General features: G+C 40.1%; 1 protein-coding gene across 3 annotated transcripts in view; it reads left to right on the forward strand.

Moving 5' to 3' along the window:
- PPEF1 (protein phosphatase with EF-hand domain 1) overlaps positions 1–14,714 on the forward strand; it is a 171,365-nt gene that overhangs the window by 108,982 nt on the left and 47,669 nt on the right. For all 3 annotated transcript variants that reach the window (XM_069100717.1, XM_069100716.1, XM_069100718.1), the window contains 2 exons: positions 1,674–1,823; positions 8,110–8,238. In XM_069100717.1, coding sequence (XP_068956818.1) covers positions 1,674–1,823; positions 8,110–8,238 — 279 coding nt within the window. The remainder of the gene's footprint in view (positions 1–1,673; positions 1,824–8,109; positions 8,239–14,714) is intronic.

Here is a 14,714-nt window from a genome sequence, read left to right on the forward strand (position 1 = left end):
AACTGCTATCCTCACAGAAGTTGTCTGACATATATACTTTAAGTAGAATTAGACTATTTTATGGATAAGGAAACAGTCCCACAGAAGTTAAATGTCATGTTCGTGATCACACGGCTACAAAGTTGAAGCCAGGATTTGGACAAAGATCTCCTGGCCTCAAGTCTGTTGCTTTTTCTTCCATACACAAAGTGAATGATAGAATCATAGTTCTTGATTTTAAATGTGGTTTTCCATATGATCTTTGCATTAGTTTATTGGGGGGGGCAGGAACAAGGACATAAAGAAAAGGAATCACTTTCCATTAGTTGAAATTATATTTATTTTGCCTTGCTCAAGGCAGAGAAATCACTCCTTCCTTTTCCCTCTGAGGGCTCAATATTTAATTACAACAGTGATATCCAAATATTACACACACACACACACACACACACACACACACACACACCCATACACACACACGTAATGATACTCAGATGATTCAATCCATGTGAGTATAGAGAAGACATTAAGATGAATAGCTACATATATCTTGTTGAACCTATGAACAAATCAGCTGGTGTAATAGATAAAATCGGCAATAGACAAAAGAACAGAGGGTGCATTTCCTGTAGAGTAATGGTGGTAGGATGAAAACAGCTGTCTATGGAGACTAGAAGAGAATTCTTCACGTGTAGTCTCAAGTCCCCTAGGACCTGCAATATGGAATGTGGAGAAAGAATATTAGCTGGATCACTAATATGAAGACCATGAAGAGATAGCAGGAAGTTCAGCAGGTGATCTTCCGTTCAATGTCAATAATGAAAACCTGTTCTAGGCAAAGTCAGTAAGGTTTCTTTCCCACCTCCACCTCCCACCTCTCCCTTTCCTCCTCCTCCTTTCCCTTCATGACAAGGGTGTAGCTCACATGAGGTGGTGTTTGTAAAGTGCTTGGCACATAGTAGGTATTTAATAAATGCTTATTCTACTTACAGATTATGGGAGGCAGGGCTGACGGGTTGCACATGTGGCTATAACATTGATGTCACATTGGCTTACTCATTCTCTATCTGTCGAAAGCTGATAAAAGTTTGTGACTGTTTTTAGTCCTGGAATAACCTCCGGCGGCTGAGGATCTCAAGAGATAGCTAGAATCTTTGAACTGAGTTGGATCAGCACCATACGTGCCCTGGGGTTATCACTGGTAACCCTTAATGGTCCAAGGCAGAGGTGGGGAACCTGTGGTCTTGAGGCCACATGTGGCCCTCTAGGTCCTCGAGTGTGGCCCTTTGACTGAATCCAAACTTCACACAACAAATCCCCTAGGGATCGTTGTGAAGACAATGTATGTAAAATTCCTTGCAGACCTTCAAGGGCTACATGGAGGATAGCTCTTATCGTGATTGAGCAATATAACAAACCAACTTTAGATAATGTGAGCTGCCTATTAAATTTCATTTTACATATTATGCTTCCTACCCTGATTGGGTTATGGAGAAGTGATTGGTTGATGGATTAATGGATCTGAAACAATCCATTTTTTCATTCATGTCTGTTTATTTTATTCTTATTGATGAGCAATGTAAGTTTCTTTAGTAGAATATAAACAAGTGCTTTTGTTCCAAACGTAATCACTATTTTATAAATTTAAATCACTCAGGAAAATGAATAAACTTACTCAAACTGTTTATTTCTAGCAACATGGTTCAAAAATTTTGCACATTCTGGAAGATGTTTATACCTGGCTTCCAATTGGTACTCTAATCGATGAGAAAATTCTGGTCATACATGGGGGAATATCAGACACTACAGATTTGAATGTGCTCAAACTTATAAAAAGAAATAAGGTGAGTAATAACGTTTACAAAGAGCTGTTTCTCGTGAATTAGTTGCCTCTTAAAAGCTTAGTCAAAAGCTAACTAAAAAGTGAAACTCTCCTAATGAAACCTAAAGTGACTATATATGTATGAATAATAATGAGAACATAATTTTGCATGAAACATGGTTGAGGGTAATTGGGGCTTAGGCAAACCATCTGGCTGTGAGATCTGATCAGGAACTATACAAACTGAAAGCTTCAGGAGATTCTGAGTGACCTTTGCTTTCTGAGTGATTCCATTCCAAGTCAGGTAAAAGAATGTTTAAGATGCTCTGTTTTGTTTTTGCAGATGAAACTACACATAGTCTTTTGGTAATTGAAACTCTCAATTCAATTCTTTAAAGAAAAATCCCAATTATATACAGCATACATATGATTTTATAACATTTTGAACTAGCTCATATTCTTCTTAAAATGAATTTTATAACCCTATATAGTCAAGGATCCTATTGCTTGAAAGGCTTGAAGCAGGGAAACCAGATAGAAGGGTCATGTAAATGAGAGGTGGTAAGAACTGAACCTAGGGTGTTGCAGTGGAGAGAAGGGAATATATAAGAGCTATGTCATCAAGGTAGAAACAGCATGGTTTGGTAAAGGATTAGATGTGTGGGCTGAGTGAAAGTGAGGAATTGAGGAGGACGTGGAGGTTGCAAGCCTAGATTGAGGAGATGATGTGATAGGAACCTTTGGAAAGGGAGCAAGTTTGAGGAAAAAGACAGTGCATTTTGGGAGTTGGAGATGCCCGCAGAATAAGCAGTTGGATACATCTAAGAAGAAGTTGGTGATTCCTGACTAGAGTTTAGCAGAGATGCTGTTGTTCCAATTGTGTCCAACTCTCTGAGGCCCCACTTGGAGTTTTCTTGGCAAAGATACTGGAGGGGTTTGCCACTCTCTCCTCCAGCTCATTTTACAGATGAGGAAACTGAGGCAACATAGTTAAGTGACTTGCCCAAGGTCACACAGGCAGGAAGTTAGGACTCGATATATAGATCTGAGAATCATCTGCTTAGAGATAGGAACTGATAGACATAGAAATAGGAAATTATTTAGAAATAGAAACTAATGATATAACCAAGTGAGAAAGTATAGAAGGAGAAGAGAATCCTGGGCAAGACAGAATCCCTTTTGGAGGGGTAACTCCACAGTGGGCATGACCCAAAGGGAGATACAATGGGAAAGCGATATCCTAAAAATCCAGAGGGAAGATAGTATCCAGGAGGTCAAATGCTACAGAGAGGCCAATATGATCCGAATTGAGAAAAGCAATTGGATTTGTCATTTCTTAATTGTTACTAACTGATCATTAGAAACTTTGGAGGAGTCAGTTTCAGGTGAATAATGGGGCCAGAAGCCAGATTGTAGAGGAGCTAGAGGAGTGAGAGGAGAGAAATGAAAGGTCCCTGTTGCTTTCTGAAGGTATTTGGCTGAGTCTAACAAGAGAATGAGAGTTATCAAGGCTCAAGAGCTTTGTAAAGATCGGGGAGACAGGAACATGCTGGAAGGCAGAAGGAAAAGAAGTAGTAAACAGGGAGAGATTGAACATGAGAGTGGGGGGAATTTCAGGGAGGAGCTAGGAGGGGACAGGATCAAGGATGTGTATAGAAGTGTTTACCTTGGGGCAGCCAGGTGGTGCTGTGAAGAGAGCCCCAGCCCTGGAGTCAGGAGGACCTGGGTTCAAATCCGGCCTCAGACACTTAACACTTACTAGCCGTGTGACCTTGGGTAAGTCACTTAACCCCGATTGCCCTGCCCTCCCCCCTCCAAAAAAGCAAAAAAGAAATATTTGCCTTGTCAAAGATAAGGGCCACCTTTTCATTTGAGACAAGAGTGAAAGAGGAGATGTAGACATGATGTGAGATGAGGAAGATGAAGGGAGAAGATGGAGCCCTCTGTGAATGGTCTTAGTTATTTTCAGTGAAATATGAGGCAAGGTCTCCTCTGAGAGAGTAGGAGTGGAGGGTGTTGTGGGAGGCTCAAGGAGATCCTAGAAGGTTTATAGCAGCTGCTGTGGACAGTCAGATAAGCAATCAATCAGGGAGGGAGAGAATGTTTGCTTGTCACGACAGCATGCTTGCCCGCATTCTAGATAATGGACAGTGCTTTTGTTCCGTGCCAGTCACCAGTGGAGTGAAACAAGGCTGTGTGCTTGCTCTCATGCTTCTTAGCATGATGTTTTCAGCCATATTATCAAATGTTTTTGATGAAGATGAATACAACATCAAGGTCAGCTACGGATGGCAAATTTTTCAACCTGAAAAGGCTACAGCCAGGACCAAAGTAGGGGGAGTGTTGGTGCATGATTTTCTGTTTGCAGATGATTGTGCCCTCAATGCAGCCTCTGAAGGTGAGATGCAACAAAGTCTGGATCAATTCTTTGCTGCTTGTGCTAATTTTGGCCTAACAATTAACAAGAAAACCCAGGAGCTCCCTCAGCCACCACCACACCATCCAGACATGGAATCACCAATCACAGCAAATGGAGAAGTTTTGAATGCTGGGGGTAAGTCCACTTCCCTTGGCAGTTAATTAATAATGTACATTAATAATGTAATAACAATAATAACAGTGCATTAATAATGAGGTTGACATATGCATTTCCAGAGCTGGCTCGGTGTTTGGGAGGCTCCTAAGGAAAGTGTGGGAGAGAAGAGGTCAGTCTAATACCTCTCAGTATTATATAATTATAATGCCTATTAGACTGACTACCAGACTGAAGGCCTACAGAGCTGTGGCACTGACCTCATTGTTGTGCCTGTGAAACCTGGACAGTCTGCTAGCACGAGGCCAGGAAACTGAATCACTTCCATTTGAATTGTCTTAGGAAGATTCTGAAGATCACCTGGCAGGATAAGGCACCAGACACTGGGGTCCTTACTTGAACTAAACTGCCAGGCATTCAAATTCTGCTTCAGAGAGCACAACTCCAATGGACCGGCCCTGTTGTTTGAATGCAAAAATGCACGCTTGTCAAAAAGACTTGTTTTGTGGAGAACTCACATAGCACAGGCGCTCACATGGTGGTCAGAAGAAGTGATACAAGGACACTTTCAAGGTCTCTCTCAAGAATTTTGGAATGGATTGTGTGACATGGGAGATGCTGGCACAGGCCGCTCAGCATGGCGTGCCCTCATCAGAGAAGGTGCCGTGCTCTGTGAGCAAAGCAGAACTGAGACAGCTGAAAGGAAACACAGGATGCGCAGATTTGGAGAATCCACTGAGATGTTCCCATGGACTGTTTGTGCCCGACCTGTGGCAAAGCATCCTGAGCTCCTTTTGGTCTGATCGGCCACAGCAGGGCACACTGAAACTTGACTTTAGCAGAGTGATGTCATTTTGGGCCTCTTCGAGAACGAAGGACAACCGCCAATCAACCAATGGAGACCGCGGTCGAGATTACACAACACAATTTTGTAGTGGAACCAGTAGACATACTTTTGTGATTTTCTCCAGCTCTGTTCAGTAGCACATGAGGCAGATGATGGGAATAATCCCAAGTTGGGGCTCGGTGAGGACGACAAGAGGGCAAGAAAATATGAGAGGAAGGAGTAGGGTTGAATCGGCTCACCAAGATACTGAGACAGGGAAAGGAGTAGAAAGTCGGTCCTGGGAAAGAATCGAGCAGCGGAAGAAATGGAGGTCATGAAGAGACACGGGAAAGCGGTAATAATAGAAAATGACGGTCCGATAAAGGAATGTGAGAATTAATGACAAAGGAGATAGAATCCTTGTGACCACATGTTAGGCATGGACCACCAGGGCATGACCATCTCTGTGTGTGCCTGAGGTAGACTTGAGGAACAGATTGTGCGAACTGAGTGGATTGAGGAAATGGTAAGTTGGGGTATTTATGGAGAGTATCTGTATGTATGTTTAAATTCTCTAGTAGGAGGGCAGGAAACAGAAAGGGAAAATTGTGAGGCCCTAAACTTTTTTACTCCTGTTTGAAGTAGAAGTGCTCCTTGTTATAGAGGAACTTATACTGATTGCATGAAGATCCAGAACATCATAGAATCTCCTAATAAGATCAATAACAATCCCAAAGAGTTCAATGAAATACAGAAAAATTAACACCAAAAACAAACGAATGAAGAACGCCCGTTGTCCAGGCTATGCAACTGGATAGTAACTCATAGGGTTGGTCTATTATCTAAAAATTGTATCACCCCACCAAAATTGAGCACATAGGTTCTTAGTAAATGTTTTTTTGCAGAAAGCCCCAGTCCCTATCCCCTGTGCCTTCCTTCTGAGATTATTTTCCATTTATTCTGTTTCACATCTATGTAGTTGTTTGCATGTTTTTTCCTCCATTATAATATGAGCTCCTTGAGGGCAGGGATTATGTGTGTGTGTGTGTGTGTGTGTGTGTGTGTGTGTGTATGAATATATATCCCTGGCACTTAGATATAGAAAGCTCAAAGTAAGCATTTAATAAATGCTTGTTGATTGATTAATTAAAACTTTATCTATACACCAAATACTTTGAAAATATGAAATAAAAGATTTAAGAGAGAGACCTTCATGGAAACCAATGAAAAAAAATAGATGGTAAAATAAGAGAAGAAATGATTATACCTTCTATAAAGTTTGAAGGATGGGAGCAGAGAAAGTATAGGTACAAAATATCAAATGACTTTTATATGCAAGAAATTAAGTTGGCATACCATATACCACATTATGCTCAGAATAGATATGACCTACATAGAAAAGGTCACATCATTTTAAAAGTAGGAGAGAATCAGTTACCTTTCACTGTATGACTAGGTAGAGAATTCTTAAGACAATAAAGGATCATAAAAGATAAACCATCATTTCATTCACATAAAATTTGAAGGCCTTTGCAGAAACAAAATCAATGAAGCTAGGATAAGAAGAGAAAACATTGATTGGGGAAAACCTTTGTATAAAATATCTTTTGTAAGCATTTGATGTCAAACATGAAGAGGAAATTGGTGCAGATATACATAAGACCAAGAACTGTTCTCCAATGGGTAAGAGGTCAAAAGACATGAATAGTTTTTGAAAAAATAATAGCTATTAACAACCATAGTAAAGATTACTTCAAAAATACAAATCAAAACAGTTCCAAGGTCTCATTTTATCCAACAATTGTCAAAGATGACAAAAGATAGAAATAGTGAATGTGGGAAGACTGGAAAAACAGGCAAACTATTAATGGAGCTGTCAATTTGTGCAACCCTTCTGGAAACCAGTTTGGTATTATGTTAAAAATAAAGTGATTAAAAATATCTACCCCAGCATGGTCAGAGACAGATCCTATATATAACAAAATGTAGCAGGACTTTTCTTGAGACCTGAAAACATGAGATGTCCATCATTTGGGGAAATGCTAAACAAATAGTAGTGCATAAATATAATGGGTTATTGTGCTACAAGAAATTATAAACATGACCAATCTTAGTGTCCCGCTCTATAATCCCTACTACAGGGAAGCAGAGACTGCTGAATCCCTTTAGCTCAGGAGTTACAAACTGCAGTAGGGTTAAAGCCAGCTGGATCTCTGCACCAAATTTGGTGAGCCTCTGGGAGCAGAGGAGCAGCAGGCTGCCTAAGGAGAAGTGAACTGTTTCAAGTTGGAAACAGAATGGATGAACGCTTTTCCTGCCAATCAGACACGTAGTAGCCTGTGAGTGACTGCCATACTTACAACCTATATGAGATAGGGAAACAGTTTGAAGAAAAGAAAAGAAAGAAATGACAAATATGAAGATTTCAGAGAAGCATAGGAAGATCTATATGAACTAATACAAAGTAAAGCAAACAGAACCCCCCTCACACACACACACAACATAGTCAATGACTACAACAGAAAGGAAAAAATAGAGAACCAAATGCAGTGAAATTGTATTGACCAAACTTGGCTCCAAAGAAGAGGTGAGAAAATGCATGTTCCTCACTTCTTGGAAAAGGTGGGGGACTATGGACATGCAATCTTGTGCATACGGAAATATCCATGTGTTGGAGTGGTTTTGCTGGACTGCTTTTTTCTCTTCGGTCTCCCTCTCCTCGCTCTTTCTCCTTTTCCTTCTTCTCTTCTCCCTCCTTTTTTTCTCTTTCTGTTCCTTCTCCTCCTCCTTCTCTTCCTTCTTTCTTCTTTGGAATGACTCACTTGAGAGGGAAGTGGCAGCAACATAAAAATAAAAGATATCAATAAAATTATATTAATGAAAAGAAAAGAGAAGTTAAACTGTACTTCTGATGAATATATTTACAGATAGAATGAATTTATCTTGTAGATGAGATCAGTTCTAATGCCACCACTAACACAATCACCTGCTGACTTAAAACATGGACGTATTTCTTATGATTTACCCTCACCAGCGATGATGGATATGGAGCAACTTTCAAAGACTGAATGGGACCAGGTATGTGAACCCAAAATATGCACCCAGTGAATATTCTTTGAAAAGATAAATGTTCTCAGAATGTAGAAGATGTTTTATCTTGTGGTGAATGAATACAGACAAAATTATTTCTTTTTTTAACGATGAACTCCATTTGTTAATTTTTAGGGCAAGGTTTTTATAGAGCAATGAGACAAAGGGAGGGATCTCAAGTATTGGTATCATTATCTTAGTCTGTCACCTCCTGGAAGTAGCATGGCAGTAAGACCTTTTGTTCTCTAGGTGCCAGAAAGTCTTAGGAAAAGTCAGTTAACTCTTTTCATATGCAGTCACATTACAAAGGATGCTCTAGAGAACAGGCTTCAAGGCCTGAAGCAAAAGCCACAACATCAAGAACATCTGCATAGGAACTGACCACCTAAGAATTCACATATGTTAGTTTCTTGGGGCAGAGCCTGTTGGTCACAGAACTCAAACACCATCCTTATAAGTGTAACCCACATCCAAAGAACTCCGGAGCTAACTTGACGAAAAGTCGCTTCTTAAAGAGATCTTTGATAGTCAGGTCCACTGACAGCAAGGTAATTATCTGAAGTCCTGGCTCAGGCCTCTTTGGCTCCCAACAATTTCACAATTAAATATGATACAAAAATACTAGTATGTTGGTTGTTTATTTTATAGTAGAACATAAATGTAACATACTCAGATCATTTCAGTCTAGAGGGGATCAAGGAAGACTTTAGAAAAGAAATGTCATTTGAGCTAGGCATTGAAGTATGGGTAGGATGTTAACAGGTATACAGAGGGTATTCTGGGAATAGGGAAAGGCACTGAGATAAGACTCCAAGGAAGCACCAAATGATCCATTATGACTGACGCAATGAGTATATAGGGGATTTTTCTTTTTCTTTTTTTAATTCTTTCTTTTTAAAAAACTTTTTTAAACTTTCCATTTTTCAAATGCTTTATTAACTTCTGATTTACATCGTTCATTTCCACCAGATTTTGAGTTACAAATTTTCTCCCCGTTTTCCCCTACCCATCGCCCCAAAATAGCAGTCCCACAGGATATCCCCTCCTCCAATCTGCTCTCTCCCATATCTTCTCCCATACCCCTTTAGACTTTTCCAGTAGGACATGATGGATCTCTATGCCCCAGTGCCTGTATATCTTATTTCCCAATTACATGTAAAATAGTATTGATAATAGTATATATATATATATATATATATATATATATATATATACACACACATACACACACATACATATTTGAACATTTGATTTTAAAACTTTGAATTCCAGATTCATTCCCTTCCTCCCTTGGCTTCCATGCTTACTGGGAAGATAAGCAGTTCAGTATAGGATGTACATGTGTGGCTAATGCAGAGCAATAACACAGTAGATATATTGTAAAAGACTGACTATATTTCCCTCCCTCCTATCCCACCTCCCACTTGTTCTATTCTCTACTTTGATCCCATCCCTTTTCAAAAGTGGGTGCTTCCAACTTCCCTCCCCCCCCCCGCCTGCCTACCCTCCCATAATCCCCCTACTCTCCTGGAGGGTGAGATACCCTATATAGTATGTATTTCGCTCTGTCCTCAAGCCAGATTCAATGGGAATAAGGTTGACCCATTCCCTTTTGCCTTCCTATTCTTCCCCTCCATTATAACCATTTTCCTTTGCCTCTTCTATATGAGATAGTTGACCCCACTCTGTCTCTCCCCATCTCCTCTCATTATATTCCTCTCCCCTCTTAATTTCACCTTTTAAGTATCATCCCTTCCTATTAAATTGGTCCTGTGCCCTCTATCTATGTATACCTGTAAACGTATATACACACATTCACATATGTATTCATATGCCCATATACCCTCATATATAGACACATATATATTTCTATTCCTTTCAACTATTTTCATACAGAGAAAAGTTTCATAAGTTACAATGATCATTTTTCCATGTAGGAATCTTAATAGTTCAACTTTGATAAGTACCTTATGATTTCTTTTCGCTGTTTACCTTCTCATGCTTCTCTTGCTTCTTGTATCTGAAGGTCAAATTTTCTATTCAACTCTGGTTTTTTCATCAAGAATGCTTGAAAGTCCTCTATTCCACGGAATGACCATATTTTCCCCTGAAACATGATACTCAGTTTTCCTGAGGAGGTGATTCTTGGTTTTAATCCCAGTTCCTTTGCCCTTTGGAATATCATATTCCAAGGCCTTCGATCCCTCAGTGTAGAAGCTGGCAGATCCTGGGTTATCCTGATTGTGTTTCCACGATATTCAAATTGTTTCTTTCTGGATGCTTGTAATATTCTCTCCTTAATCTGGGAACTCCAGAATCTGGTTATAATATTATTAGGAGTTTTCTTTTTGGGATCTTTTTCAGGAGGTGATTGGTAGATTCTTTCAACCTCTGTTTTGCCCTCTGGTTCTAAAACATCAGGGCAATTTTCTTTGAGAACTTCCTGGAGGATGATTTCTAGGTTCTTTCTTTGATCATGGCTTTCAGGTAGTCCAATAATTTTTAAATGATCTCTCCTGGATCTATTTTCCAGGTCAGTGGTTTTTCCCATGAAATATTTCACATTGCCTTCCATTCTTTCATTTGTTTGGATCTGTTTAACAGCATCTTGATTTCTCATAAAGTTATTAGCTTCCATTTGCTCCAATCTAATTCTGAAGCAATGATTCTCCTCAGTGAGTTTTTGAGATTCTTTTTCCACCTGGTAAATTTGGCTTTTTAAGACATTCTTCTCCTCATTGCCTTTTTGAGCCTCTTTTGCCATTTGAGTTAGTCTATTATTTAAGATGTTATTTTCCTCAGTCAGGCTGTTGACTCTTATTTCGTAATTTTTTTTCATCATTCTCATTTCTCTTCCCAATTTTTCCTCCACTTCTCTTATCTGCTTCTTAAGGTCCTCTATGGCATGTAACCAGCTCATATTTTCCTTTGAAGCTTTTGGTGCAGGAGTTCTGACTTCACTGTCTTCCTCCTGATCCATGCTTTGCTCCTTTTTGTCCCCAAAATAGGAGTGTAATATTGGAATCTTCTGTCTGCTTTGTTTCCTTTGCCTGGTCATGTCACCCCTCAGTCACTTGACCCCTGGGCTTTTTGCCACAGTAGGACTCTGCCACCAGACAGGGGAGCTTTCCTCCCAAACGCTGGGGTTTTCTCAACTGCTGGAGGTATTAGATGGGTGCCCTGTCTGAGGTCTCCACATGCTCTGGCAAGTTGGACACACACCCCAGGATCTCCACCCTAGACTGCAATCCAGATCCAAGCAGGTTAAAGCAAGAGCGATTACCCCTCAGACTGGTGCTTGGTCCCCTACACTCTGCAGGCTAGGAGCTGAAGCTGCCACGTGGCACTGGCTGTGCCACATCTCAGCGGCTTCTCATTCACTCACACACTCCCAACTTACTGGGTCCCAAAGTCCAGACTGCGCTGACCTCTCACTTTGTCCTTCACATCTATGTGTTGATAATTCTAGAAACAGTCACAGCTGCTGCTGATCTGGAGTCCCTCTGGCTGGTGCTGGTCAGACTTGCCCTGGGGCTAAAACCTCTGGCTAATGCGGGCCTGGGCTCGGCTCCCAGAGCGCTGAGCTGGCCACTTGCTCCTGGGCTGCTGGGCTGTCCTCAGCGGGAGGTTAGCTTCTCTGTGTCACTTTGTGGGTTCTGCAGCTTCAAAGTTTGTTCAGAGTCACCTTTTTACATGGATTGGTGAGGGTGGAAGCCAGAGCCTCTTGGAGGTCCTGCTTCTACTTTGTCATCTTGACTCTGCCCCTGACAAAATTATTTCTTAAAATTACTTCTTTTTGATTAAATTATTGTGTTCTTATTTCAAGAGGTAATACAGATTGGAGACCTAAAAGAAATGGTTTATTTGCATACGTATAGCTACTGAGAGATGAATATACAGTTTCATGATGGTGTGCATATGCTAGGAAAGAAAACTACATTCTTCATAATGCCTAGCAAAGTATCCTTCACACAGTGGGTGCCAAGTAAATTTTGTCTGATTGATAGTAAAGCTAGATTGTTATAATATGTCATCATTTAAATATTTAGGTACTTTAATACCAGTTTTGATTTCCTAACCTGACTTTTGGTTGGACTTCATTGCTTTGGACTAACAACTCTTACAGATATCCCAAAATAATATATACAAATAAGATATTATTACTCTTTAGCTTTTCTGCTTTGAAAATTTTATTAAAATCCTAAATAATTGGACAACTTAGTTAATTTTAAGATATTTTTCTCTAAGGAAAATATTTTTTCTGATACTATATCTGAAGGTAGTCAGGCAATAAGCATTTATTAAGCACCTACTATATGCCAGGCACTGTGCTAAGTTTTGGGGATGCAAAAAAAGGCAAAGTCCTTGCTTTTGAGGAGCTCACAATCTGATGGTAGGGACAATGAAGAAATGAGCGATGTACAAAAAAGTTATAATTGTATATTGTATACAAGATTAATTGGAAATAAGTAACCAAGAGAAGGTACTTAGGTTTGAGTTCGGAAAAGGCTTCCTGTAGAATGTGGGATTCTAGTTGGGACTTGAAAGATGTCGAGGAAGGAACAGGCAGAGATGAAGATGCACAAATGAGAATGTTGCTACATCCTCTATCCCTATGCTTATGCACAGTGACCAGTGTCCCGAGGGGGAAGGAACATTTTGCAAATCAGTGAACTGTGCTTCTCTTACCAAAATGCAATTATTTACTTGTTTAAAGGCACCCTTTTACTTTGAGGATGGCCTTAAATGAAACGAAAACATAACTGAGCTTTGCTTCTGGGGGTTGAAATATAAAACTTCCATTGTCTAATTCAAAGCCCTCATTTCATAGATGAGGAAACTAAAGCCCAGAGAGGTATAGTTGACTTGCCCAAGGGCATACAAGCATTAAGTGGCAGAGCTGGTACACAAATTTCTATCTTCAATCCCAGATCCTGTGCTGTATGGACTCCTGATCCAGACACCATGCTACCTACTTCTTGAGCAAATACGAGCATGGTTTCACTTGTTACAAAATTACAGCAGGATATGTATACTTACACCCATTGAACAATAAAGGTAAATATCATCCCATGAAATATTAGAATGAACAATTAGACATGGAACAAAATGAAAATTTAATAAATCTGATGCACTCAGCACCTTTTTCTTCCATCTACCAACCTCTAAGAGGCTTCCTTCAGTGACTTGGTTTTCTTCCTTCTTTTTTTATTTTGCCTTTTGGATGGCAATTGGGGTTAAGTAACTTTCCCAAGGTTACACGGCTAGTTTTTTTGTGTGGGTGTTAAGTGTCTGAGGCTGGAACTGAACTCGGGTCCTCCTGACGCAGGGGCTGGCGCTTTACTCATTGCACCACCTAGCTGCCCCTTGGTTTTCCTCTTTACTTCAACCCCTTCAGTAATTCTCAGCAACCTCATTTTTCACTTATAATCTTTCTAACATTCTGCTTTTGAAGTTCCTCATCTTCTGTCTCCTCCATCTCTACTCTACCTCAGCTGCTCATTGAGGTGGTTATGGCTTAAATCTTACCATCATTCAAAGTTCCAAGATAATGAGCTCCATATCTCCATCTCTGACCACAGTTTTTGATTTTTTTGCCCTCATTTCTTCTGTAGTTGCTTTATACTTTCATTGAAACCTTTTCATCCTTTGATCCCTCATGGTTTCCCAGATATCATCCCCTACTACGTCTTTACAGTCTTAAGTCTATGGTTCTCCTCTCCTTAATTTCAGATTGGAAAAGTCTTCCTGAAGAATGTGAGATTCTTGCCTCCCTGACATCTTTCTATGCCTACCCTTCTAGTCTCCATTTCTCAGAAACTCCCAGTAATTATTGGGAAATCCTATCATCTGTCTTTTCTTCTCTCAAGACACCAAGCACAAGAAGACAGCACAAAACCAAGCTGACTACAAACTACTGCTACTACTACAAATTAATGCTATATAACTTTAAAAGAACTTTCACTGCTACACAGCAACTCTTTTATTTCTTTCTTATTGACTCTATATCCCATTCTCCATGGCATTTACTCCAAACCTTCCATTCTTTTCTCAAGCTCTCACCTCTACCCATAATCTTAGAAAATGATATCATTTTGGTATAACTGGTAGACAATCCTTGTCCTTAAGAGTCCATGTTCTCCTGGGAAGGTACGACATTTACACAGATAAGTAAATAAAATATAATTTGAAAGAGAGAGGAATGGGGTGGCTAGATGTTGCAGTGAATAGAGTACTGGCCCTGGAGTCAGGAGGACCTGAGTTCAAATCTGACCTCAGACACTTAACATGCAAAACTAGACTTGTGACCTTGGGCAAATCACTTAACTCCAATTGCCCTACCTTCCCCCCTCTGAAAAGCAGAGAGAGAGAGAGACAGAGAGAGCGAGAGACAGAGAGAGAGAGAGAGACAGAGAGAGAGACAGAGAGACAGAGAGAGAGAGACAGAGAGAGAGAGAGAGAGA

This window comes from Petaurus breviceps, unplaced genomic scaffold (genome assembly GCF_028583685.1).
Source record: "Petaurus breviceps papuanus isolate PSGF00001 unplaced genomic scaffold, PetGlider_PUasm1.0 419, whole genome shotgun sequence".
NCBI classification, from domain to species: domain Eukaryota; kingdom Metazoa; phylum Chordata; class Mammalia; order Diprotodontia; family Petauridae; genus Petaurus; species Petaurus breviceps.